This window comes from Lathyrus oleraceus, chromosome 6, assembly GCF_024323335.1.
Source record: "Lathyrus oleraceus cultivar Zhongwan6 chromosome 6, CAAS_Psat_ZW6_1.0, whole genome shotgun sequence".
NCBI classification, from domain to species: Eukaryota; Viridiplantae; Streptophyta; class Magnoliopsida; order Fabales; family Fabaceae; genus Lathyrus; species Lathyrus oleraceus.
This window is the reverse complement of record NC_066584.1, coordinates 79,684,144-79,711,531: the sequence shown is the minus strand read 5'-3', so window position 1 is coordinate 79,711,531 and position 27,388 is coordinate 79,684,144. Positions and strand designations below refer to the sequence as shown.

Sequence of the window (27,388 nt, the reverse complement as noted above, 5' to 3'; positions counted from 1 at the left end):
ATTCTATCGACTTGTCTTCTTCATCTTGATTGATGAATAATTTTAGATTTCTTTGTGTATTTTACATTTTTTAAGCACATCATTAATATTTTGATATGTTTAAGAACGTCTTCCTCTTTTGAGATATTTCTTATGTTATTCATCAAGATGAAAATCTTTTGATGTTGTCTATTATTTAGGTTTGTTCTTCCTTATTTTTGTATTTATCTTCTTAGAAGATTTTTCTAAGAATACCTACACAAACAAAACTTTCTACTTCCATTAAAAAATAAGGTTAATTTCTTTAAAGGTAACGTGTGTGAATTCTTCTATAGTTATGAACTTCTTATAAGTTTTAAAAAAAAAATAGTAGAAGAAAATAAATTTCTCTTTTCGATATTTAATGATAATTCATAGAGAAGAATTGAACCATAATATATTACCTTAGTCTCACAATTTACTTAATACTAACTAAATTATGTTATAAACTTTTGAAAATCAAAATAGCTCAAAGGTATGATGAGGGCTCTTGCCAATAGTAACGAAACCACTTATTTTACCGTTTTTGTCATAATAAGAAACAAAGTTTTCTTTCTTAGGAGTAAGATAAGAAATAAAGTATTCTTTAGTTATATATTTTGAACCGTCACTATCAAGACAACATTTTGATTCTATGTTGTATGACACATATGTATCACAACTTAAGTTTTTCATCTTTGGTACCAAAATATTTTTGGGTTGTCTTGCATTAATGGAACACAAAATATTTCTAGGGGTCGAATTCACACCACAAAAAGGATTGTTTGTAAGATTTGCGTCGTGTTTACCACGCCACAAAAATGAAAACATGTCATATTTGCCAGATGATTTTCATTTCGCAGATTTTTTTTTATTAAACAAAATAAGAAAATTATTGTTGTTGGATTTCAAATCCATTACCTTTATATATATCATAATGGTTGTTTAAGATAACTATTGTGATAGGTATCACGGTAACTAGTTTATCACTACAATCACGTGTTCGTTATGGAAAGCAACATACTTACAACCATATCCTACCTTACCTGGTTGATGAACAAAGAGGATATCCCTTTACCAACCGTGATGAAAAAGGTCTTTATGTAGTGGTGTTAACATTTCTTGGCACTCATTTTAGGCCATATTCTTGCTCAAATCCTTCACCTCCATATCATTATTTTAGCTTAGTACCTCTAGTTGAGGCATCCAGTTACAATATTATTTCTCCTTTTAAGTCTTTTTATGAAATACTTTATTTCTGAAAAGTCATCAAGGTTATGTGAGGGACATTGGTTAATCATGCTTTATACCTTTCTCACGTGTCGTAGAGAGATTTAGTCTCTCTTTGTTCAAATCTAGTAATGCATATCATCTTGTCCACATATTTATTGATTGAATTTAATATCTTTAGAAATAATATTTTGAGGTCCCCCAAGTGTTTATCCTTGCACTTGGAAATTTCTATATCCAATCTTTGACTCTGCTAGTAAGCGTTTATGCAAACAATTAAAGCCTCGTTTGGCTTTGTATTATTATTGTTGGGTTTCATAATGAACATATATCTCCTTGATCCTTGTCAGCTTCTTGTAGGGACCTATCATAGTGTTTCCATTGAATTGAGTATCTCTAAAACCTGTAGTTGGATCCCCTAAATTATCCTTTTTTTCACATCTCCGTCACCTAAAATATCGTAGAGTATGTTTAGGTGGGCTTGGTGGAGCATCAAAACTGAAACTAGCATACAAGTTATGTACTGTCATCTTTTACTCTTGGTAATTAACTACAAGTTAAGCATTCTAACTTGTCTTTGCGCCTATATTTTTTGGATCAAATTGTGAAATCTTCTAATATGCGTTGCACATAAGCTAAAAAAGAAAATACTTCATCCTTCATATTCCCTTTTTTAAAATAGGAATTTCATCTATCTCATATAAAGAGAAAAATAATTTGCACACCTCAATAACTAGATTTTTGGGGTACGTGTCCATTTATATTTGAGAAAAATCATTATCTAAATGTTTTTGCTTTTTAATATCTATTAATTGAGACTCAAATTTCACCTAGATATTTATATTTATCACTACTTTTTGTTTCAATTTTTCTACTTCTACCATAATGACATGATATTAAAACTCAATAACTTTTTTGATAATGTTCTCAAAATAAATTTCAAATTAAGCTTGATTATATTAACCAAGTGACTTTAAAGATAATAGGAAGGTGAATAATGATTAAAAAAAATTACAAAAAACAATTGACTTTACTTGGTCAATTTTAAGAAACAAGTTGAAATTGAGATTTAAGCACCTAATAATAACACAAAAGTAAAGAGAAAAGAGATAGGAAAATGCACGTCGGTATTTATAATAGTTTGACCTTAAACTACACGGCCTACTCCAGTCACCAACGATTTCCCATTAGAATTTCACTAACAACTTGAGATGTTATCACATGATTAGCCCACACCCTTCTTACATAAAACTTTTGCCTAGGTTTAGCTTACAACCTTTATAATAATATCAATATTACAAAAAAATGATACTCATGATTTATAATTTCAACTAGATCAAATTCAAATAACAATTACAGACACACGTCTCTTCCAAAGTATTTCACTTTCTCGACATTAAAATAATTTTAAGTGTGCAAAAATGTTACTAACAATGTGATATTTCATATGTTCTTATGTTATTTCAAATTGAAAACAAGCCCTCCTTATATAGGAAAAATGTTTTCCATAAAAGGAAAGTATATTTTACTAGAGTCTCTCCCTAATTGATTAGCTAACAATTCTGATCGATTATGACCTAGCGTTTAGTTAAGAGAATGGAAGGTTTTGAGGCTAACAGATTTAGAGGCTTCTTGATATATTATAGGATGATTTTGCTCCATAATTTATTATAAAAATTTCTATGTGATTAGATAAAAATATTTTATTTCCTAATTAATTAATTATTCTTCTTAGCCGTTTAGTCTTTGTCCAAAAACAATTTAAGAATAATTTCAAAACAAATGGAGTTTTTAGGAAATAATTTAAGTATGTGTGCATTACTTTAGCACTTTGAGGGATACTCACACTTAGTATAAACTAATGATCCTAAGTAGATAAAAAAAAGTATCTAAGTCACGTGATCATAGGTGAGCTTGCATAAACTTCAGTTCCTTTAATGTTATTCTTAGCATCTGATTTTCTTTGCACACAAAATTGAAATTAACCTTATTAATTATCTTTTTGTTTTACTTTAGTCCTTTTTCTTCACTTGGTTATTTTTGTCATAGATTACATTATTATTTTGTCATCATCAAAACCCAATAAACATATTATGCACATAAAGCCATATTATTCCCCCAATTTTTATAATGACAAAACATCTCTAAGGTTTGTGATTTATCATAGAGGATAATAAGAAAAAGATTGGAGTGTACTCCTCATGAGAGTACGCTTCTTCCCTATTAACATTATCAAAAAGTAAGGAAAAAATAATCACATAAACATAAGGACAATATAGTAAAATAGATACAAAAAACTAGTCTTATATAAATGAGATAAGTTACATAATAAAAAAAATAGAGGCACAATTCAAAAGGACATAAGACTATACTTCTTCCCACAGTTGACAGCATCTAACTTAGAGACAAATTCATTGAGAGGAAGTCTTTCATGGCCTTTGGAATTGGATTTGCATTGTATATATGCATTTTTAAATTATTTTTCCCTTTTTCTTTTACTTAAATTTATATGAATTCTTCATTAAATTATTACCCTTCTCAACGCAAAGAACTTTTAGTAAGAGATGAAGATAAAAACGTATGAATTTAAAATGATGCGAAAAATAAGGAATAAAATGATGCCAAAAATATACTCGTCAAACAAATGAAAAAGATAAGGAACAAAAATTGATCATATCACGATTTTTACTTATTCTATTGACTTGTCTTCATAATCTTGATTGATGTATGATATTATATTTCTTTTTGTATTTTACATTTTTTAAGTACATCTTCAATATTTTGATATGTTTAAGAATGACTTCCTCTTTTGAGATATTTCTTATGTTATTCGTCAAGATGAAAATATTTTGATGTTGTCTATTCTTTAGGTGTGTTCTTACTAATTTTTGTATTTATCTTCTTAAAGTATTTTTCTAAGAATACCTGCACAAACAAAATTTTCTACTTTCATTATAAAAATAAGGTTAGTTTCTTCAAAGGTAACATGTGTGAATTCTTCTATCGTTATGGACTTCTTATAATTTTAAAAAAAAAATAGTAGAAGAAACTAAATTTGTCTTTTCGAGATTTAATGATAATTATATAGAAGAATTGAACCATAATATATTACCTTAGTCTCACAATTCACTTAACACTAACTAAGAGAAAAAATAAATTATATCTTTAGTCATATGTTTTGAACTGTCACTATCAAGACAACATTTTGAGTCTGAGTTATAAGATACATATGTATCACAGTTTAAATTTTTTATCTTTGGTACCAAAATATTTTGGGTCATCTTGCGTTAGTGGAAATCAAATAATTTCTAGGGGTCCCATTCATATCATTTTCATTATTTTTCTATAAGAAGTGAGATGAAGAATTATAGGTCCATTTCATATCATAATAACATTTTTTTCCTAAACCAAGATGAAGAGGTATGGCAATCTTTACTATATTAAGTATATTTAGGCATATTAAAGTCATAAGTATTATTTGTATGGAAAAAAAATTTTAAGTATTTATAATTGGTTTTAGGTTCATAGCTTAATTCTTATTTTTAAAACCTTGCATTCAACACCCTTAATATATTTATTATTAATATTATGGATCAAGATTAACTTGACAGATTCGTACACAAATTTAATATCTTGTTTTTCTAAAAGATTCCCACTTACAAGGTTCATGTTCATGTTGGGAACATGAATCACATCAACAAAGTAACTTTCTTTCAATAAGTGAATTTGAGTTATATGGTTCCCATTTCAACGACCCTTGATCGTCTTTCATTTTCCATTTGAACCTCTTGTCCATCGATGACTTCATAATATATTTTGAATGTTGTTTTTGAAGGAGAAGGGCGATCCAAAATGCAGCGGAATTTAAAATTTCTCCTTTAATGATCCTTACGAATGGGCATGATCAGTGATAGAATCGTTACCTCTTGTGGTGATTGTAACCTTTGATGCAGATCTACGGAGCGATCACGAACGTTGAACGATGACAACGCCTCTACTCAGTCCACACGAACGGATTCCTTCAATCTCAGTGCTAGCTGCTACGAGAGAAGGCTTTAAGTGAGAGAGAGACAGAGAGAGACAGAGAGAGACAGAGAGAAACGAAATTAAAACTGCACTAATGCTTCTACATAAGGGTTCTATTTAAAGAACCACTTGTGTGGGCTACAAGCTAAAAAGCCAACTCAAGTGTATATGGCCCATATCTTATAATATGCCAAAATCACTTAAGCATGTGGTACCTTACCATATTTCGTATTCTACTTAAGTACACCGTACCTTACGATGTTCTACAACTCACTTAAGGGCACCGTACATTACGGTATTCCTTAGTTACTCTATCTCTCATCAAATCGTCCTTTGTGTGTGACCCTGTAGGTTTTCGCGGCATTGGCAATTATATTAAATCACGTATTTAACATAATAAACAGTGAGCGGTATCTAGCAACACATCACTGCTACCCAAGACACGAAAATGTCATGTGATCTGACAAATCCTTCTGTGATAATAATTATGTGTATAATTACCCTTTTGCCCTTATGTCTATATTGAACATAAGGCATACACTGTGTCATCCTTGTCCAGTTCAATATTGGACCCATAGACATTTATCATGTTACACGGGATGGGCAAATTCCATCTAGGTCACTCATGTCCCTTAGCATGCTTCGTGGAATACCTATCAAATGTCTTTATGGTCATCCAGTTACGGACAATGTTTGATCAGCAATAAGGCACTCGACTCTACATCTAGGGTCCATAGTGGTTTCAGATCGAAGGGTGGTATACACCATTATCATCATGAGAATAACTTATGACACTTTGCATAACATTCTATATAGTATTCTCATAGTGGGTCAATCCAGTATAAATATTACTCTTAACATTCATACCTATGTTTAAGACTTGATAACTCCTTATACATGATCCATGAGATGTGATCATCAGTCTATATACATAATAGTCTTAATGCTTTAATGTTATCCCACTTCACAATAAAGCTCGACTATTGATACTTTAAGAATAGTGTCCTTATGTTTAATGTGATCTCATGATTAAGTCACACTTGATACATTAAACAGACTATCTATTCTAGGGACTTTATTAGACAAACATAATAAAGAAAAAGCCTTTTATTATTAATAAATAATTCGATACAAGTATCAAAAGTATTGGCCTCTAGGGCTTACACCAACAATCTCCCACTAGCACAAGAGCCAATCAGGCATACCCCTAATGCCCATAGATCTAGTATGGCCATCATGCTTCTGCTGCACAAGAGGCTTTGTCAGTGGGTCAACAATATTGTCAAATGTAGGTACTCTGCATATTTTCACATCTCCTCTATCTATTATCTCGCGAATGAGGTGATAACGCCTAAGTATGTGTTTGGATCGTTGGTGAGATCTAGGCTCCTTAGCTTGTGCGATAGCACCATTGTTATCACAATAGAGACCAATGGGATCCATAATGCTAGGAACTATACCAAGTTCACTAATGAACTTTTTTATCCAAACAGCTTTCTTTGCTGCACTTGAGGCAGCAATATACTCGGCCTCGTTTGTAGAATCAGCAACTGTATCTTGCTTTGAACTTTTCCAGGTCACAGCGCCACCGTTTAAGCAAAACACGTAACCAGATTGCGATCTAAAGTCATCCTTATCTGTCTGGAAGCTAGCATCGGTGTATCCAATTACAGCCAACTCTTCCTGACCTCCATATATCAAGAATGAGTCCTTAGTCCTTCTCAAATACTTAAGGATATTCTTGACAGCTACCCAATGAGTATCACCAGGATTAGACTCGTACCTACTCGTTGCACTTAAAGCATACGAGACATTTGGTCGAGTACATAACATGGCATACATGATAGATCTTATTGCAGATGCATATGTAATCTTATTCATGCGATCCCTTTCTTCCTTAGTTGAAGGGGATTCTATTTTGATAGACACAGGCCATGTTGCATAGGTATGAATCCTTTCTTGGAATCATGCATATTAAAGCGTCTTAGCACTTTGTCTATGTACGTACTCTGACTTAGGCCAAGCAGTTTTTGTGATCTATCTCTATAGATTCTGATTCCTAATATATAGGCTGCTTCACCTAGGTCCTTCATAGAAAAGCATTTCCCCAACCAAGACATTACTTGTTGCAGGGTAGGGACATCGTTTCCAATGAGTAATATGTCATCTACATATAATACCAGGAAAACGATCATCCTCCCACTAACCTTCTTGTAGACACAAGGCTCGTCTTCGTTCTTAATGAATCCATATTGTTTTACTGTTTCATCAAAACGAAGATTCCAGCTTCTGGAAGCTTGCTTCAATCCATAGATTGATCTTTGTAACTTACATATCTTTTGGGCTTCTTTTGGTATGTCAAATCCTTCAGGCTGTGTCATGTACACATCCTCAAGAAGATTCCCATTAAGGAAAGAAATTTTGACATCCATCTGCCATATTTCATAATCATGATATGCAGCGATAGCAAGTAAAATCCGAACATGTTTAAGCATTGTAACTGGTGAAAAGTTTTCATCATAGTCAACCCCATGAATTTGTTTATATCCTTTTGCAACCAGTCTTGCCTTATAGGTATGTACCTTACCATCCATGTCAGTCTTCTTTTTGAAGACCCACTTTCATCCTATACGGTTAACTCTTACAGGAGGCTCTACCAAGGTCTAAACTTGGTTTGTGTACATGGAAGCCATTTCAAATTTCATGGCTTAAGCCACTTCTCAGACTCGGGACCAGTTATGGCCTCTTGGTAGGTCACAGGCTCATCTTGATCCATGAGTAATACATCACCTTGATCAGTTATGAGATATCCATATCTCTCAAGTTGGTGACGTATCTTGCTTGACCTACGCTGGTCTTGTTCTACTTGAGCAGGTTGCTCTTCCACAACTACTTGTGTTTCCTGCTCTAATTCCTCCATAGGTGTATCGATGCTTTGTGATTCTTGAATTTCTTCAAGCTCTACTTTCCTCCCACTGATTCCTTTGGAAATAAAATCCTTTCCTAGGAAAACTCCAGTTCGAGCGACAAACACTTTGGCCTCAGAAGGATTGTAGAAGTAATACCCTCTTGTTTCTTTAGGATACCCCACAAATAAGCATTTGTCAGATTTGGGCTCAAGCTTAGTTGAAATTTGTCGTTTCACATAAACTTCGGAACCCCAAATCTTCATGTAAGACATATGTGGTTTCTTACCACTCCATATCTCATATGGTGTCTTCTCAACCTTTTTGGATGGAACACGATTAAGTGTGTAAGTTGTTGTCAATAGTGCATGTCCCCAAAAGGAGTTTGGAAGATCGACGTGACTCATCATGGATCGGACCATGTCTAACAGGGTTCGATTTCTTCTCTCAGATACATCATTCCATTGGGGTGTTCCAGGAGGAGTAAGTTGGGATAGGATCCCACACTCTTTGAGATGGTCATCAAACTCTATGCTTAAATACTCACCACCTCGATCTGATCGAAGAGTTTTAATATTCTTACCTAGTTGGTTTTGTACTTCAATCTTGAATTCCTTGAACTTTTTAAAGGACTCTGATTTGTGTTTCATTAAATACACATAACCATATCTACTGAAATCATCAGTAAATGTGATGAAGTACTGAAAACCTCCTCTGGCTGGTATGTTCAGTGGTCCACATACATCAGTATGTATGAGGGCCAAAAGATCAGTAGCTCTTTCACCTTTTCCTGTGAATGGAGACTTTGGCATCTTTCCAATTAAACAAGATCTGCATGTCTCATATGATTCATAATCAAAAGAGTCCAACAATCCATCTTTAAGGAGTTTGGATATGCGTTTCTCATTTATGTGGCCTAATCGTCAATGCCAAAGGTAAGTTGGATTTAACTCATTAGGTTTCATCCTTTTAGTATTAATGTTATAAATAGGCATTTCAAGATCAAGGACATATAGTCCATTGTTCATTTGTGCAGTAGCATAGAATATATCATTCAAATAAATTGAGCAACAATTGTTCTTTATTATAAATGAAAAACCAAACTTGTCCAAACAAGAAACGGAAATAATATTCCTGCTAATTGCAGGTACATAATAACAGTTCTCTAACTGAATTATTAAACCACTAGGTAAAGTCAATACATAAGTTCCTACGGCTAAAGCAGCAACCTTTGCTCCATTGCCAACTCGTAGGTCAACTTCACCTTTTGCCAAATCTCTACTCCTTTTTAGTCCCTGCACATTGGTACAAATGTGAGAACCGCATCCAGTATCTAATACCCATGATGCAGAAGTAGATAAATTAATTTCAATAACAAAAATACCTGAAGTTGAAGTCTCTACTCCATTCTTCTTATCTTCCAGGTACTTTGGGCAGTTTCTCTTTCAGTGTTCGGTCTTACCGCAATGGAAGCAGGTGCCTTCTTTTGTTATGCCTCCACTAGGCTTCAAAGCAACAACAGTGGGTTTGGGTTTGGCAACTTCCTTGCCTTTCCCTTTATCACCCTGCTTGGTGGGTCTTTTGTTTTGTCTCTTTCCATTTCCGATCATCAGAATGGACTTCCCTTTTGACTTCAGATTCTGCTCAGCAGTTCTTAACATGGCTAGCAGTTCAGGAAGAGATTTGTCCATATCATTCATATTGAAATTTAGGACAAATTGATTGAATCTATCTGGAAACGATTGCAAGATTAAATCAGTCGCAAGTTCCTTTCCGAGGGGAAAACCCAACCTCTCAAGGTTTTCCACATACCCAATCATCTTGAGCACATGGGGACCTACAGGGGCTCCCTCAGCTAACTTGCCTTGAAAAAGGGCTTTTGAAACTTCAAACCTTTCATGCCTTGCTTGCTCTTGATAGAGCATCTTGAGGTGTTCGATCATATCGAACGCTGCTATATTTTCATGTTGCTTTTGCAACTGTGAGTTCATGGTATCTAGCATGAGACAAGCAGTTTCATTGGCATCATCGACATGCTTCTTATAAGCATCTCTTTCTGCCTTAGGTGCAGAACTAGGAGGTTCCTCTTCATGAACAGGTTTCTCCAAGACATACAGCTTTCTATCATGTTTGAGGACAATCCTCAGATTTCGGTGCCAATCCAGAAAATTTGTCCCAGACAATTTTTCCTTGTCAAGGATTGATCGCAAAATGTTGTTAGAGGTGTTTGTTGTCATGGTAATCTACATGAAAATAATGAAAATATAAGTATCAATAACATATTTATTTAGGCCTTTAATTAAATATGCTCCCACTATTTTACTCAAAACAAATGACCCTCACCATTTGATTCGAAAAATCCCGTTGGAAGATTTTCTAGTAGGTTGAGATCCATATTTCACTTTGTTTTAAGTTCGCGTAGGCGGATTACACAAAACTAGGTTATTTAGGTAGGAACTCCTTCCAATTGTATCTAATACAACTCTCGAATATTTTAGTTGGGTGAATAACTTCTTATTCCAATCCATCACATGGATCATTTCCAACTCTTGCTTCTAAACATGTATAATCTTATTATAATTTGTTTAGTTAAGTTTGACCCATTGTTTTAGCAATTGGATGTTACAACTATCCCATCACACCTTACTAATATAGAACATGCACCTCGCGTAGGCGAAACCTACATTATCCGATACTAGTCTTGATGAGTGCTAAAACTTGGAAAGCATAAACTTAATATTTAATTTTAGGGAATTTGCAATTATTCTGATCTCACCGGCTTATTTATCATATAAATCGTCTCTCACATGCATCAACATACATTCACATGCATCTACATACATACATAATGAAACAGTTATGGCCCCTAGCGCAATTGTTCTCCCAAGCCAATGAGAGAACCTAAGCTAACCTAATAACGATCTAAGCTTCTCCAAGAAAGATCTTCAAGGTTGTCCTCCTTTGATATTGAATTCTTCTCTTTCTTCATAATATTACATTACATAAAAGAAACTCGTTTTACATACGAGGGAGTGAGATGAGAAAAGAAGTTACATTATGAGATTAAAAGAGAGGCACGACACGCAGGTCGTATTTTAAAAACCCAAAACAAAATAAAGGAAAACTAAGGCCATAACCGATCACCACAAGACAATAATAATAAACACATTATTATTATTAATTTTAATTCTTTTAATTAATTAAAACCAAATTAAATTTCGGCGACCAATCACACTACGCAGAGTTAGCCGGGGGTCCGCTGCCCAGTCAGCGGGAACGGGTGTTGAAGGGGCAGCGCCCCTGGCCGAAAATTTTAATGAACAATTCATTTGAAATCGACGTCGTTTTTCGCATCAACACTTGATACTTTAAAGCACAACTCTTACGCAGTCACAACCCTAATCGCATAACTCTTTAACAACACAACCCTTGTGCCATCATTAACCCTAATGCACCAATTTCAGACCGTCAAACACATCTCGATTGTTGATTTAATATGATTGATCAATACGTCATTGCTTCACCATACTAATGTCGGATCAAGAAGAAAACGACCATTGATCGCTCAAAGGAAAACAAGCATTAAGTGTTTGAGTGAATGAAACAGAAACAGTATATCATATATACCATATCTTGCATCAAAATTACTTATATCATATATATAAATTGATCGATCTCAATTTAATTAGTCGTTTATTCTTTGATTCATTTTGTCTTTTAATCGTATTAATACAGAAAATACAGAAAATAAACAGCTATCAGATGCATGGTTTCGTAAGTGGCTCTGATACCACTGAAGGAGAAGGGCGATCCAAAACGCAGCGGAATTTAAAATTTCTCCTTTAATGATCCTTACGAATGGGCATGATCAGTGATAGAATCGTTACCTCTTGTGGCAATTGTAACCTTTGATGCAAATCTACGAAGCGATCACGAACGTTGAACAATGACAACGCCTCTACTCAGTCCACATGAACGGATTCCTTCAATCTCAGTGCTAGCTGCTACGAATGAAGGCTTTGAGTGTGTGTGTGTGTGTGTGTGTGTGTGTGTGTGTGTGTGTGTGTGTGTGTGTGTGTGTGTGTGTGAGAGAGAGAGAGAGAGAGAGAGAGAGAGAGAAACGAAATTGCAACTGCACTAATGTTTCTACACAAGGGTTCTATTTATAGAACCACTTATGTGAGCTGCAAGCTAAAAAGCACACTCAAGTGTATATGGCCTATATCTTATAATATGCCAAAATCACTTAAGCGCGTGGTACCTTACCATATTTCGTATTCTACTTAAGTACACCGTACCTTACGATGTTCTATAACTCACTTAAGGGCACCGTACATCACGGTATTCCTTAGTTACTCTATCTCTCATCAATCCGTCCTTTGTGTGTGACCCTGTAGGTTTTCGCGGCATTGGCAATTATATTAAATCACGTATTTAACATAATAAACAGTGAGCGGTATCTAGCAACACATCACTGCTACCTAAGACACGAAAATGTCATGTGATCTAACAAATCCTTCTGTGATAATAATTATGTGTATAATTACCCTTTTGCCCTTATGTCTATATTAAACACAAGGCATAGACTGTGTCATCCTTGTCCAGTTCAATATTGAGCCCATAGACATTTATCCTGTTACGCAGGATGGGCAAATTCCATCTAGGTCACTCATGTCCCTTAGCATGCTTCGTGGAATACCTATCAACTGTCTTTATGGTCATCCAATTACGGACAATGTTTGATCAGCAATAAGGCACTCGACTCTACATCTAGGGTCCATAGTGGTTTCAGGTCGAAGGGTGGTATACACCATTATCACCATGAGAATAATTTATGACACTTTACATAACATTCTATATAATATTCTCATAGCGGGTCAATCCAGTATAAATATTACTCTTAATATTCATACCTATGTTTAAGACTTGATAACTCCTTATCCATGATCCATGATATGCGATCATCAGTCTATATACATAATAGTCTTAATGTTTTAATGTTGTCTCACTTCACAATAAAGCTCGACTATGGATACTTTAAGAATAGTGTCCTTATGTTTAATGTGATCTCATGATTAAGTCATACTTGATACATTAAACGGACTATCTATTCTAGGGACTTTATTAGACAAACATAATAAAGAAAAAGTCTTTTATTCTTAATAAATAATTCGATACAAGTAACAAAAGTATTGGCCTCTAGGGCTTACACCAACAGTTTTATTATAGGAAACATGTACAATAGAACAAGTATTATACCATCATCCTTGTATCTTGTCTTTGATCGCCATAATTTCACTCATAGTAACAATTATGTTATCATCTGCTTGAACAACATTTCCCCAGTTTTTTGGATTTTTGTGCGTGCAATCTCAAGCATAATGATTGTATTTTCCCTACACATATTATAGATATCTTTGGGACCCTTTGATCCTCCGGAATTCTTGAACTTATTTTGTTCCTTCTTAGGTCCAAGATAGTTCTTCTTACCATCATATTTCTTCTTAGCATTTACGCTCACTGTATTGGCCTTAGAATATCCAGCATCCTTAGATTTCTCTCTATCTTTCGATTCCTCCTCGATTTTAAGGTGTTTCTGGATTTTATCAAGTGATAAGTCCTTATAATTGTGAATCAACTTCTTCCTATAACTTTTTCATAAAGATGTTTTGCAATAATTGCACTAACTTAGAGAGTTTCGGGAATATCGATCTTTACAACCTTTAGTTTATTTTTATGGGATTCGGTCAATCGTGCACTTGTGAAAGAATGACCTTTGGATCCAATATTTTAAAATCGAAATACTTTGAAATTAGAAAAAAATTATCACGTTCCTTCTCAGGATAAAATTTAAACTCGAGTGCCTTCCAAATTTCTGCTAGCGATTGGTTGTCTGCGTATAGATCATAGAGACGGTCAGATAGTGTGCTTAGAATATGTTCACAGAACAACAGTTCATCCTTCTTTCTTTTCTTGGGTTCTTTCTTGAGTTCCTCTCAAGCATCTTCTTGTGGTTTGGGATCGATGTCAGGTCAAGATCCAAGACATAGAAAATCTTCAAGGCATATAGGAGAAAGATCATCTTGTCTTATCAGCGAGTGAAGTGTGTTCCATCGAAATGATCCTACTTGACAAAGTCCTTAGTCATGGCTTTGATGCTTGAAACTGAAGTCGTGGTAGCCATTATTCGAGATACTATTAGCCTGTTAGACCATGATTGTAAGTTAAATGGATCAAGGCTAGAATCGTGCATATGAACATTTTCCTAATAGTATTTCAAGCACTCTCAAAATATCTTAGAGTCTACACGTAGGAATACCTCAGATAATTCATCATATCTTTGAGTTTGCATAAGACAGATACAAACTCGAATATAGGGGGAAGAGAAATTTGGAATATACATTAATGAGGAGAGTTTAAACTTTTTTTTGTGTTTTTCTGAATCTAAAATAACTTATTTATAGGCTAAGTGGTTTTGTTTCACTAGGTTACGGAAATTGATGAAACACACATTTTCACCAGGTATAACGACACTTCATATTAAGTGTTCTAACTTTTCATCTTTCACCCAGCATTACAACACTTCACACTAACTGTTAATATTTTTTTAATTCAAAAAATAACAAACTGGAGCAACGACCACAACCATGTGTGATTGCTTGTGCCGCCACTAACAACACACGCCCATTCCCACGATATCGGTCGGTGTCGCCAGGAGTGTGAATGTGACAAGTGGCATAAGATTTAAGACCACTACACTTATCCATGTGATACTTTCTTCTCTTTACATCCTTTCACCAAGTATAGCAGCACTTCACATTAAGTGTTCTACCTTTTAACTTTCATCAAGTATTTTCACACTAAGTGTTGCAATTTTTTTAATTCAAAAAATAATAAACCAGAGCAACGCCCACAACCATGTGTTGGGTGGCTTGTGCCTCCTGCCTCCTACAAACTATCATTGGCGCATATTCGCTTACGCCCATGATACCGGTGCCAGAGCGAGTATCTTTGGAAATGTGAAGGTAACAAATAGCATAAGACTTGGGACCACCACATTTATTTTGTAATATTTTCTCCACTTTAGCTCCTTGTTTAATTAATAACTTTAATTTATATAAGTAACATTACATTAGGTTAAATTTTTTATATGCGACTAATTTTCAGACATAATATTCATTTACTCATTTGCAAATTGTCTTGTTATTATTGAAACACCAATAATCATGTATTAATTTCTTTATTAATTACAAGAAAGGGGCTTGAAATGCCATTGACTATTAATGTGGCCTAAAAATCTCCAAGTCTTCACACACACACCAGTAGTAGTAGTATATTCTGGCTCAAATAGGGGTTAATTTATTTTTATTTAAAACAACCATAGAATTGAAAGGAAGGTTTTTGTCAAATATGTTAATTAGGATACTTCAGAGTTCTATCTCTGTCACACCCTACCATCCACCTCTATTTTTCTTTCTCAATTTCTATTTTCCTTCTTTAGTCTACCACTTTCATCATTACCTTCTAATTTCTACCACTATGTTACTCCTTCATAAACAACTTATGAGATTAATTCACTTGCATTTTATTATTTTACCTCAAAAAAGTGATTGATGCCTTTCTCTATCTACATGTCACTGCCACCTGTTCACTATAGCAAGGTTCTGTATAAATGTAATTATTCTTCTTCTTTTGTTTTTTGAGGAAATAAATGTAATTATTCTTAGTTGTGTCTATGTGTGTATATCCAAGTCCAATGGCTAAGATTCTTCATTTCTTGGCTCTCAAAAAGTAGCTATCACGAGTAATAAATACACACACAGCCATATTTTGAATCAAACAAACAAACTAGAATATCGTATCTTTGCTTTTCTCTCCTCTCTTTTCCTCTCTTGTTCAACTTCTAGTGGTTTGTTTTTCTTCAAAGCCAAATATGTTCCCTGCACTTATGTCCAATTCCACTGTCTCTTCTGGTAGATTAAACCACGATGTTTCAACCATTAACTCCTCACAACATCCTCAAAAGACCAAGAAAAAAAGAAACCTCCCTGGTAACCCAGGTAGTTCATAATGTTTTATATAGCGGCCGCAATTGCAGTTGCGCGCAGACGTTAATTTAATATATATACATACTATATGATTGACATGTTTATTAATAATCTAATTTGGTTTGGTAAATTCAGATCCTGATGCTGAAGTGATAGCTTTATCACCAAAGACACTATTAGCAACAAATAGGTTTGTGTGTGAGATCTGCAACAAGGGTTTTCAGAGAGATCAAAACCTTCAACTACATAGGAGAGGACATAACCTACCATGGAAGTTGAAGCAAAGGAACAACAAAGAAGTGGTTAAAAAGAGAGCTTATGTTTGTCCAGAGCCTTCATGTGTTCATCATAACCCTTCAAGAGCTCTTGGTGATCTTACCGGAATCAAGAAACATTACAGTAGAAAACATGGCGAGAAAAAGTGGAAATGTGATAAGTGCTCAAAGATCTATGCTGTTCATTCTGATTGGAAAGCTCACTCTAAAACCTGTGGAACTAGAGAATATAAATGTGATTGTGGTACCCTTTTTAACAGGTATAGTACTATACTACTTGTACATGAGTATTTTCATGTTAATTTCATATCATGTTTTATTAAGTTAATCCATTTTTTTTTACTTTAAACATGTTACTGTTTTAGATCAATTATTTATAAGTTCTAAAGAGACTAAATTTAACTTTAGCTGTTTTCTGGAAGCTAAAAAACACAATCCTAAAACACAGTTTTTGTTTTTATGTATTAGTATACTGTAATACCTGTGACTCAATAGCAATTTGGTTTGTTTTTGTTAACATCATGATGCATGCACATGCATGTCAGCATGAACAGTAATACTATTTTTACAATACTATGTGTAAAAAGAAAATGAAAGAAAAGTTTCCAAATTCCAAATGTGTCAGGTGCTCAATTGTTTTGAAGACATATAAGTTGATGAGTGGGTGCAGTCTCTAAGAAAATGATGGAAATCTATTTTTGTCTACTGAAAAAGTAAAAAGAAGTTTAATCAATATAGTTAGAAAATTTTGTGATGATTTCTTACTTTTTTTTTTCTTCTCAATTTTCAATTTTATTTTTTCATCATTGTGGAATCTGATAAATCTGCAAGAAATCTGATATGCTAAGTTGCTTTCTTATTCATCTCAATTCCTAATTATCTTTGTGTCGTGCATGAGTTCTAGCTTTCCAAGATTTCCACCATCATAATTAACAACACTACCAATAATATCTTTCAACTTCAAAATCATATAATTTTTTTTTTTTGCATTAGATCCTTGACATTGTAACATAATTTATGTCCATTTTGGTCCAAACGCATTGACACGTTAATCTGTGTATATCCCATGCATGATGATTTTCTCACATGCCTTTTTGTTTTGCTAATGGGGCACATTCTACAAGAATTTTACATTACTTCTTCTCCAAGAGATATTAAATATCATTAGCAACATATTAGTGCATCTGAATAATACGATAGATCTGATACATCGATTATTCAATAAATTTCAGGAAAGACAGCTTCATAACACACAGAGCATTTTGTGATGCATTAGCGGAAGAAAGCGCGAGAATTTCAGCAAACCAATTATCCAACACTAACACAAACTCATTAGTTCAATCTCTCTTCCTCTTCCAAAACCAACAAAGCCACGTCACATGGGACCCACCTCAACAAAACCCTAACCCTAGCAACCTCCACCACAACATCAAGCCTGAGTCTCAAACCTTCCCTCACCCATATCTTCATCACACCAACAAAAACAACATCATGACATCATCACCTTTCCACGTCAGCACACAACAGCCTACCACCAATTCCACCACGTCACCGCACCTCTCAGCAACTGCACTTCTCCAGACAGCAGCAACCGTCGGTGCCGCCGCCATCACAGGTCAGCACACCTCTCAACTCAGCATGGCCGAGCTCGGATCGGCGACTCATTTATACATTAACAACATGAGAGGCTTCACAAAGAATGACGAGGGTCTCACGAGGGACTTTCTTGGCCTTACAAACAACGGCGGAGGAAATGGTGGCTCCGTGGATGTAAAGGATATGCTAACATTCACAGGGGGTGTAGAGTTAGAGTATGAACAAAACATGATGTTCAAGTCACAACAAGGTTTTGGTTTCTTTGGAACAACGACAACAACTGTTCCGGAATCATGGGGGAATTGTTAGAACTAAAACTACCAAGGGTATAATCGGAAAATCAAATCTTGTCATAAAGTAGTTGTATTTTTAAGTTTACCTCATTTCAATTTCTCTTTTGTTTTGACAGATTTATGTTTCAACTGTGATGTTTCATGAATCCTTAGTTTTTTATACGTACTATGTTGTCGTTGTTTACTATTTATACTCTCTTCTTTTCATATTACTAGTTGTTTCACGTGAAAGACTAAGATAAAAGATCATTTTTGAAATAATATTATAAACCAAACACATAATATGAGAAAAAAAGGGTAAAAAAATGACTTAAATACTGTATTTATACGTGTAGTGCATTCATGGAAGTGGTGTAAAATAAATTTGTTGAGAAGAGCGAGGATGGATGATGTTGTGAATGTGCAAAGAGAAAATGTCACGTGCAAATTATAATGATTGGCCCTTATGTTTTTATGATGACTACCTATATCCTAACTTTGTCTTCACAACTTTTAATCTCCTCCTATGCTACCAAATTTTAGTTTATGTCCTTCTAATATTTACATTACATTTGATTATTTTACGCATTACAAAAATTAATAAATAAAAAATATCATTTTGCTTAATTACTACTTATATTTACTTAATTATAATTAAAAAGGTTTTAAAAACTAAAATTTAGAAAGAAATAGAAAACAAAATCTCATAAATCAAATACTTATCTCTATTCGCAGAAGAAAACTGAAAAAAGATTAATTTACATGAAAAAATCAATTTGTTTTATGATATTTTTGTGGTTTTAGGCATCATAATTTTTTTTTAATTCAAGACCGGAGCATTTAGTTAAACTTAATTTAATATCTATATAATTTTATTGGAACTTAACTGAGTTATCTTTTTTTATTTAGAAACAGACATGCGGCTTAATCATTAGTAATTTTTTATTCGACGACCCATTAACTGTGACCTTGCTAATTCGATGGTGGAACTCATTTTTAGAACATTAAATATTGATGTATTTTTATCAAAAGTAAAAAATAATCATTTGAGACCGATAAACATAAGATTATCTAAATGTGAGTTTTTTTTGGCAACTGCTTCAAGATAGTCTGTTGATTAGGCCGAATCTTGTGCCAAATTGTGTGTTAATAATAGTTTGGGGTGTGTAGCGGAAAATGAAAAATTTCATTTATGTCAATCGTTACAAATGAGCATAATTAGTCATTATAAATAAAGTTGTCATTAGTTACATGATTTTCACATCACAAACAGAAAAATTATGTCATAGCCATTATTTAGCGATGTGAAAAACACGCGGCAAGAGCGTTTGTAACAATTTTGTTGTCACGTGAAAATCATGTCACAATTTTGTCACGTAATATTCATGTCGCTGACACTTTGCCACAAAGTTCTACTATACTCAACTACAAGGCAGAAGAGCATGGTAGATTGACAGATTTGACACGTGAATCTTACGTCAGAAAAAAGAATATTTATCAGATTTGCATCGTCGAGAGTTCCTTTCAGATACCTTAGTATCCTCTTTGCCGCAGCTAGATGTGATATCTTTGGCTTCTGCATGAACCTACTCACCATACCTACACTGTATGCTAAGTCAGGCCTTGTATGAGAAAGGTATCGAAGTGACCCAATAAGTCTTCTGTATTGGATTGGGTCGACATCATCTTCATCTGAATCCTTCGACAGTTGTAATCTAGGCTCAGCTGGAGTCGAAGTTGGGTTGCAATCTTGCATCTCAAATCTCTTGAGAATTTCGCCTGCATACCTTTTTTGGTGCATCATCAGACCTCCACCACTCTTGTAGATTTCGATTCCAAGGAAATATGAAATGTCACCAAGATTTGACATTTCGAATTCCTTGTTGAGATCACCTTTGAAGTCTTCGCTCTCCTTCTTGTAACTACCTGTTATCAACAGGTCATCTACATAGAGGCATAGTATAAGCAATTCACTCTTGCTTCTTCTTACACATACTCCATATTCAGATTTGAACTTTACAAATTTCTTCTCCCTTAGAAAGTCGTCTATCTTTTTGTTCCAAGCTCTTGGAGCTTGTTTAAGTCCGTACAGGGCTTTATGCAGCATGTACACCTTTCTTTCTTCGCCATGTTTCACAAATCCAACTGGTTGTGCAACATAAACTTCTTCTTCTAAGGGGCCATTAAGGAATGCACATTTCACATCCATTGCCTGATTGTTTCGATCCTAGCAACAGGTGCAAAAACTTCATCGAAGTTGATTCCTTCTTTCTAAAGAAATCCTTTCGCCACAAGTCTCGCCTTGTGTCGAGTCACTTCTCCTTTGGGATTCAAGTTCACTTTGTATACCCACTTCACATCGATTGCCTTCTTGTCTTGGGGAAATTCGACAAGTGACCAAGTGTTGTTGACTTCGATTCACTTCAGTTCTTCGTCCATTACTTTCATCCACTTTGAATCTTTCAATGCCTCAGCTGCATTGACAGGTTAGACATCTGCGTAGAAAGCATAATGTACCAGCTCACCTTCTTCATCTACCATATCATCTGATGTAATCACACATTCTTGCAACCTTGCAGGCATGTGTCTCGTGCTTTAAGGTCTTCTTGTACTTGCTTCACCTCTGACTTCTTCCTATCGAACTTCTCTTTCGACTTCACTAGCTGGTTCATCATAAAAGATATCCTATCAGGATCATCTGGACTTGTCATCAAGTTTTCTTCTCAACTGATCTGGCACATGTCTATGTGTTATAGATCAAACATCCTCAGATGACTCAAGCTAGGCTTGACACCAGACCAACATTCTTCTGGCGTGATTCCTTCTAGCTTATTCGTCGAACATCTGTTCAGGATATATGTCACAGTCGACACAGCTTCTCCCCACAATTCTTTGGGTAGATGCTTGCCTTTCAACATACTTATAACCATATTCATAATGGTTCTATTCTTCCTTTCTACGACTCCATTCTGGTGTGAAGTGTAGGGTGGCACCACCTCATGCACAATCCCTTCTTTCACACATAATGCATTGAAGTCTTTCGACACATATTCTCCACCACCATCAGTCCTCAAAATCTTAATCTTTCGACCACTCTGTCTTTCGACCATAGATTTAAACTTGGCAAATACCTCAATCACTTCACTTTTATTCTGGATCAGGTAAGACCATAGTTTTAGACTGAAATCATCTATGAATGTAACAAAGTATGTGTTACCTCCAATCGAATCCACCTGGAGAGGCCCACATACATAAGAGTATATGACTTCAAGAATTGCCTCCGACCTGCTTCATGCATCCTTACTGGAGTTGTTCTTATGTTGCTTTACCTGCACACATTCTTCACACACTTCGTTTGGAATGTCGATTTCTGGTAATCCTAAAACCATATTTCTTCTCTTCAAATCTCTGATGTCTTTGAAATTGAGATGGCCAAGTTTGTAATGCCATATCCATTCATCTATGTTGGCTGTTGTTGCAAGGCACTTATGCTTCATCATATTTAGTTCAATCTTGAAGGTTCTATTTTGAGACATTGTAGCCTTCAGGATCAACCTTCCATTTGAGTCGAGAACTCTCATCATCTTGTCTTCGATCGACACATTGTAGTTATTTTCGACCAACTTCCCTATGCTGAGAAAATTACTCTTCATGCCTGGTATGTACAACACATTTGAAATTACTGACCTCTTACCATCTTTCCTCATAATCAAAACATCACCAACACCTTCAGTTGTTAGAGTGTTGTCATTTGCAAATTTCACAATGTTCTTCATTGAGGGATTTATGTTGACAAACCAATCTTTTCTTCCAGACATGTGTGATGAGCATCCTGAGTCCAAGTACCACTGGTCCTTGAATCTCTCTTCTTCTCTTGTTGTAACCATCAGCAACGTCTCTTCTTCTTCATGTTTCGCCAGCTTTGCATAAGTTTCTTGATTCTTCTGCTTTTCTAGACAATCACTAGAATAATGACCATACCTTTGACAATAGTAACACTGAATGTGAGTCTTGCCTGGCTTTTGACCACCACCTCTTCCTCTACCTGCAACACTACCTCTTTGATTGCCTTGGTTCCAGGGTTTTCTCTTATTCGACCAGTCCCCTTCTTGCTGATTTCGACCAGTCGGATTATTGTAACCTCCTCTTCCTTTGTTGTCATTCCATCTTCCTTTACATTTTCTTTCTTTTGCTTATTGAGCCTACAAAGCCATATCACTCTTCGACTTTCCTGCAGCTCTTTCAGCCATTCTTTGTTCATGAGATTCAAGCGACCCTTGAAGCTCTTCCTTTGTCAATTTTGACAAATCTTTCGACTCTTCTATGGCTACTACCATGTGGTCGAACTTTGGAGCCAACGACCTCAAGATCTTTCAAACAACGGATCTTGATGTCAACACTTCTCCATATACCTTGATTTGATTCACCAGTTTTGTAACCTTGGTGAAGAAATCAGTTATGCTTTCACTGTCTTCCATCTGAAGCAATTCACACGTTCTTTTATGAGTTTGTAACCTCACCTTTTCCGCACCTCCAAACGATTTCTCCAAAATTTCCCATGCTTCTTTTGCTGACTCTGCATCACTAACTTTTTCAAAGTTACCTATATCAACATATTGATGGATTATAAAGAGAGATTTATAATCTTTCTTCTTCAATTCTTTATGTTCAACCTTTTCTTGATCCGTCGCGGCTTCTGCAAGCGTTTCTACTCCTTCCTTCACAAGATCACAAAGATCTTGATAACAGTTGGATTCCCAGATAGGAATAGAGGATAATCATAAGGGGAGAGTAATGTCATAATAGGTTAAGAACTGGCCATAGACATGAGATCTACCTGACTCTATGGGGGAGGACACATGGCCAAATGAGGTGCCTCACATACCGTTATCCTCGATGGTCGATGATGTGTCTTCTTACCCTTACCCTTATGCGATCGGCGTGGCATTTTATCTATTTTGAGAGAACACACATATAAAAAAGTAACACAATATATACAACTAATTCATCAACACGATTAATAAATCAACAAAACACGTTTAAATTAACACATTATTTTCTACCAACAACATAAATGCGTCAACATATTCTATACATGGTTCATTAAGTAAAATTACAAAAATGATCAATTCAAACTCTTCATGCTCTTCATCCATATCATTCTCATCATCTGATCTGATATTATCCTCGGATCCAAACTCTTCATGCTTTTCGTCCACATTATTTCTAACAACAATATAGAGCATCAACTTGATGATCGCTAACCACTTAATCACACAAACTTATAATTTGTTCAACTTCAATCACATCATTAATTTGAGAAATTTCATCAACTTTGTAAGCAACGTCTTCCACTAGATCATCAGTTTCAATATGACCCAAAGGTTTTGTTTTGATTACAACACACCACCCTCATTTATATACGTGGCAAAATTGAAGGATAAGGAATGTAATAAACTTTCCTAACAATATGAGACATTATGAAAGGGTCATACTCTCTGTACCTTCAGTCCATTCGAATCTCAACAGTATTATATTTCTTATCAATTTTTTTGCCTCTATCAGATGGATCATACCAATTATAATAAAACAAGACAACTTTATTTTTTTAGTCCAAGTAATTGTATACCAACTCATAGATATGTGTAACAACGCCATAAAAGTTGTCTTCACCACCATCTTTAACTCCTTTTACGAATACACCATTATTTATGGTTTTTTCCCTCCAGTTTATGTCTCAGTGTGCAATTTATATTTGTTCATAAAGTATGTGTGTCATTCATTTGTCGCTTTGAATAGGGCCTTCAGACAAGTTTTTCAAATGGATTATTTCTTGATTCGGTGCAACAATGCATGACAATTTCTCCTTAAACCATGCTGGAAAATAAGCATGAGTGTGTGGTGGTTTCTTGTTCACCGGTGCTATGAAAATAGGAGGTGTTAAATTCCCTATAAAGGAACACATTATAAGATTGAAGGTAATAAGTTGTATATTCATACTATAAAGATAAATAGGTAGTTGAGGTATACGTACTTAAGATATGGTTTAACTTCAACGCAATTAGTCAAGATATGAACATGTGCAGATTGCGGATCTTTTTGGGTCAGCCAATGCACATTCTTCTTTCCAGAGGGATGATCTGGAAAATCGAAGACTGATAAGGTAAATTGGATTCTTTCATTAATATTTATTATATTACTTATGATTCTTGGAGTTAACATCAAGTGATTGAAATAATGACTGCAAAAATGTGATGTTTCCTAATGTAAGTAATATGCACATATTGATCCTTCAACATTAGCTTTATTTTTCGTTGATCACTTTGAATCACCCATGGATATTTCAAATGGATACATCCACCTATATTAGACAAGGCTGCCAAGATAAGCTTCATATGCAAGATGCACAGGTAGATCTTCATAGATTCAAAAAAAAAAGGGTGGAAATACTTGTTCCAACTTACAGAGAATGACTGGAATATTTTGGTCCAACTTAATGATGTCATCCACTCTTAAAGCTAACGCACAAATATCTCTAAAAAATTTACTAATTTCACTTAGTGGATTAAGCACATGTTTGGGTAGTGAACTGAACGCAATTGGAAGCAAATGTTCCATGAAAAATGGTAATCATAACTTTTCATTCCATGCAACTTCCTAGTGTTGGCGTCGGCACACCTTGATAAGCTTCAAGCATGACCATAAGGAATTCACAATTCATTTAACCATCGAAAAACCGTGTTAGCTTCTTAGGAAGTTATACTGTAAGTAGCCTTGGGTTTTAATAATTTTTCATTCGGTCGAGGCTTCAACTCCAACTCCTTTCCATTCGGTTGAGACTCGCTCATCTTTTTTGAAATCATTCTTGTTTCTTCTATAGACATGATGTTGTGGTAGGAATCTGCGGTGCCAATCAAACCATGAACTTTCCCCCTTTTTTCAATGTAAACGCCTTGGTGTATTCCATGCAATGCGGATAACCCATTTTGTCATGTGTAGCCCAACCAGACAACATGCCATATGCAGGAAAGTCGTTAACAGTCCACATCAAGATACCTCACAAAGTAAAGTTTTGTTTACACTACGCCAAAAACTGGAATAAACAACGCCCCTTAGAGGGCGCTTTATTACAAAAGCGCACTCTAAAGTGAAGAGAAAAAATAAGGAGCATACTACTGGAATAGACAGCGCACTTTAGAGGGCGCTTTTGTAACAAAGCGCACTCTAAAGTGAAGCGAAAAAATAATGAGGAAATGGAGGGACACCAATAGAGGACGCTTTATTGAAAGCGCCCTCTAAAGATAACCTTAGAGGGCGCTTTTAAAAAAGCGCTCTCTATGTCCATGTACATTTCCAGTTTAGAAGGCGCTTATGGAAAGCCTTAGAGAGCGCTTTTAGAAGCGCCCTCTTAGGCCCCCTTTAGAGGGCGCTTTTGTAACAAAGCGCCCTCTAAAGTGAAGCCAAAAAAAAAATAATGAGGAAATGGATGGACACCAATAGAGGGCGCTTTAATGAAAGCGCCCTCTAAGGTTACCCTTAGAGGGCGCTTTTAAAAAAGCGCTCTCTAAGTCCATGTACATTTCCAGTTTAGAAGGCGCTTTTGGAAAGCCTTAGAGAGCGCTTTCAGAAGCGCCCTCTTAGGCCCCCTTTAGAGGGCGCTTTTTTTACAAATGCGCCCTCTAAGGTCCCCTTTAGTAAACATTAAAATTATAACATATACTGCATGTCTCTTTATTTTCCCTCTCTATAAGCTATTTCGTTTACGTAACTGGGTTTTCTCTCTACTGCGATTACTCTCTACTGCGATTACTCTCGTCCTCCGTTCGTTCTCCCTCCCTCACCGTCGTCGTCGCCGTCGCCTTTTTCTGCTGCTGCGTTCACGTTCACTGAGTTATCTGCGTCCACCGTCACTGTTCACTTTCTTCTCCATCGTTACCGTCACCTTGAAGGTATTTCTCTTCTCCATCGTTACCGTTCACTTTCTTCATGTGTTTGATTAGGGCATTTTCTAAACTTAGTTTTACATTTTGTGCATTATGTTGATTAATGTTGTTTAGGGCAAACTGAGTTTTTTATTTCTGATTGAAAACTGATATCATTTGAAGTGTGTTTGAGCTTGTGCTTGGAAGTTTGATGATTATGGATGCAAGTTTGTTCATGTTCCAAACACCATAAGTTTGCATTGGTCTTTTGTATGCAGTAGGTGTGTGTGAGTTTGTATTCAATAATGATAAAAAAAAAGAGTTTAGATTGTTGTAACATGAGAGAAATGGAAGGTATATGAATGTGTTTTTTGTGTAGCTTCACGAATATGGTCATTGTCTTACTTGGGTCTTATTGAATCATTTCTATATTACAGATAAAATGGCTAACCAAGACGATACCCATGACGCGAATGGATCACGTAACAATGTTGAAAAAGAAATCAAACGAGGATTGACTGTTATGAAGTCAATCATTCGTGCAAGAGACAAGGGTGTAAAATTTGAAGTACATTGGAGTGCTGAAGACCAACTAATTGAGCCTAACGGTTCAATGTTGGCAAGTTACATTGGTTTCCTTGTTCGACAACATATTCCGATTACATGTGATAATTGGAGAAGTCCGGAATTGAAGGTTGGCAAAGAAAAAATATGGTCCGAGATACAGGTACTTACCATATATTGTTATATGTTTTTTTGTTGACTATTTGTTGACCATATATTGTTATAATATTACTTATAATAACACACTCCATGTGTATGTTTTTTAGAGATCCTTTCACATCGATGAAAGCCGGCAAAAATATTGTATTCAATTGGCCGGAAAAAGACTCCGAGGATTTCGATCCTTTTTGTCCAACAAATTTCTCAAGGATGAGGAAGGAAAATTTGTTGAAGCAGAACGGCCAATGAAGTATGCCGAGATTATTTCAGCCGATGAATGGGATAACTTTGTCGCCAAACGAAGAAACGAAAAATTCCATGTAATGTCTATTAATTATGGTATTATACAATTGTTAAGTTACTTGGTTCTAATATGCCTTAAACTTTTTTATC

At 35.2% G+C, this 27,388-nt stretch overlaps 1 protein-coding gene across 1 annotated transcript; it reads left to right on the top strand.

Moving 5' to 3' along the window:
• The first annotated feature begins 15,786 nt into the window (after window positions 1-15,786).
• On the top strand, window positions 15,787-18,578 carry LOC127092462 (protein indeterminate-domain 12). Its single transcript, XM_051031339.1, has 3 exons — window positions 15,787-16,219; window positions 16,343-16,742; window positions 17,715-18,578. The coding sequence occupies exons 1-3, from the start codon at window positions 16,093-16,095 to the stop codon at window positions 18,385-18,387; spliced, it is 1,200 nt and encodes a 399-aa protein (XP_050887296.1). The 5' UTR covers window positions 15,787-16,092; the 3' UTR covers window positions 18,388-18,578.
• Window positions 18,579-27,388: the final 8,810 nt, after the last annotated feature.

What these genes read in the sequence shown, in the direction of transcription:
- LOC127092462 (XM_051031339.1), top strand. Translation starts at nt 16,093, where the DNA reads ATGTTCCCTGCACTTATGTCCAATTCCACTGTCTCTTCTGGTAGATTA. An exon ending in AAACCTCCCTGGTAACCCAG is followed by an intron (nt 16,220 to 16,342) that starts GTAGTTCATAAT and finishes TGGTAAATTCAG; the next exon opens with ATCCTGATGCTGAAGTGATA. An exon ending in TGTGGTACCCTTTTTAACAG is followed by an intron (nt 16,743 to 17,714) that starts GTATAGTACTAT and finishes AATAAATTTCAG; the next exon opens with GAAAGACAGCTTCATAACAC.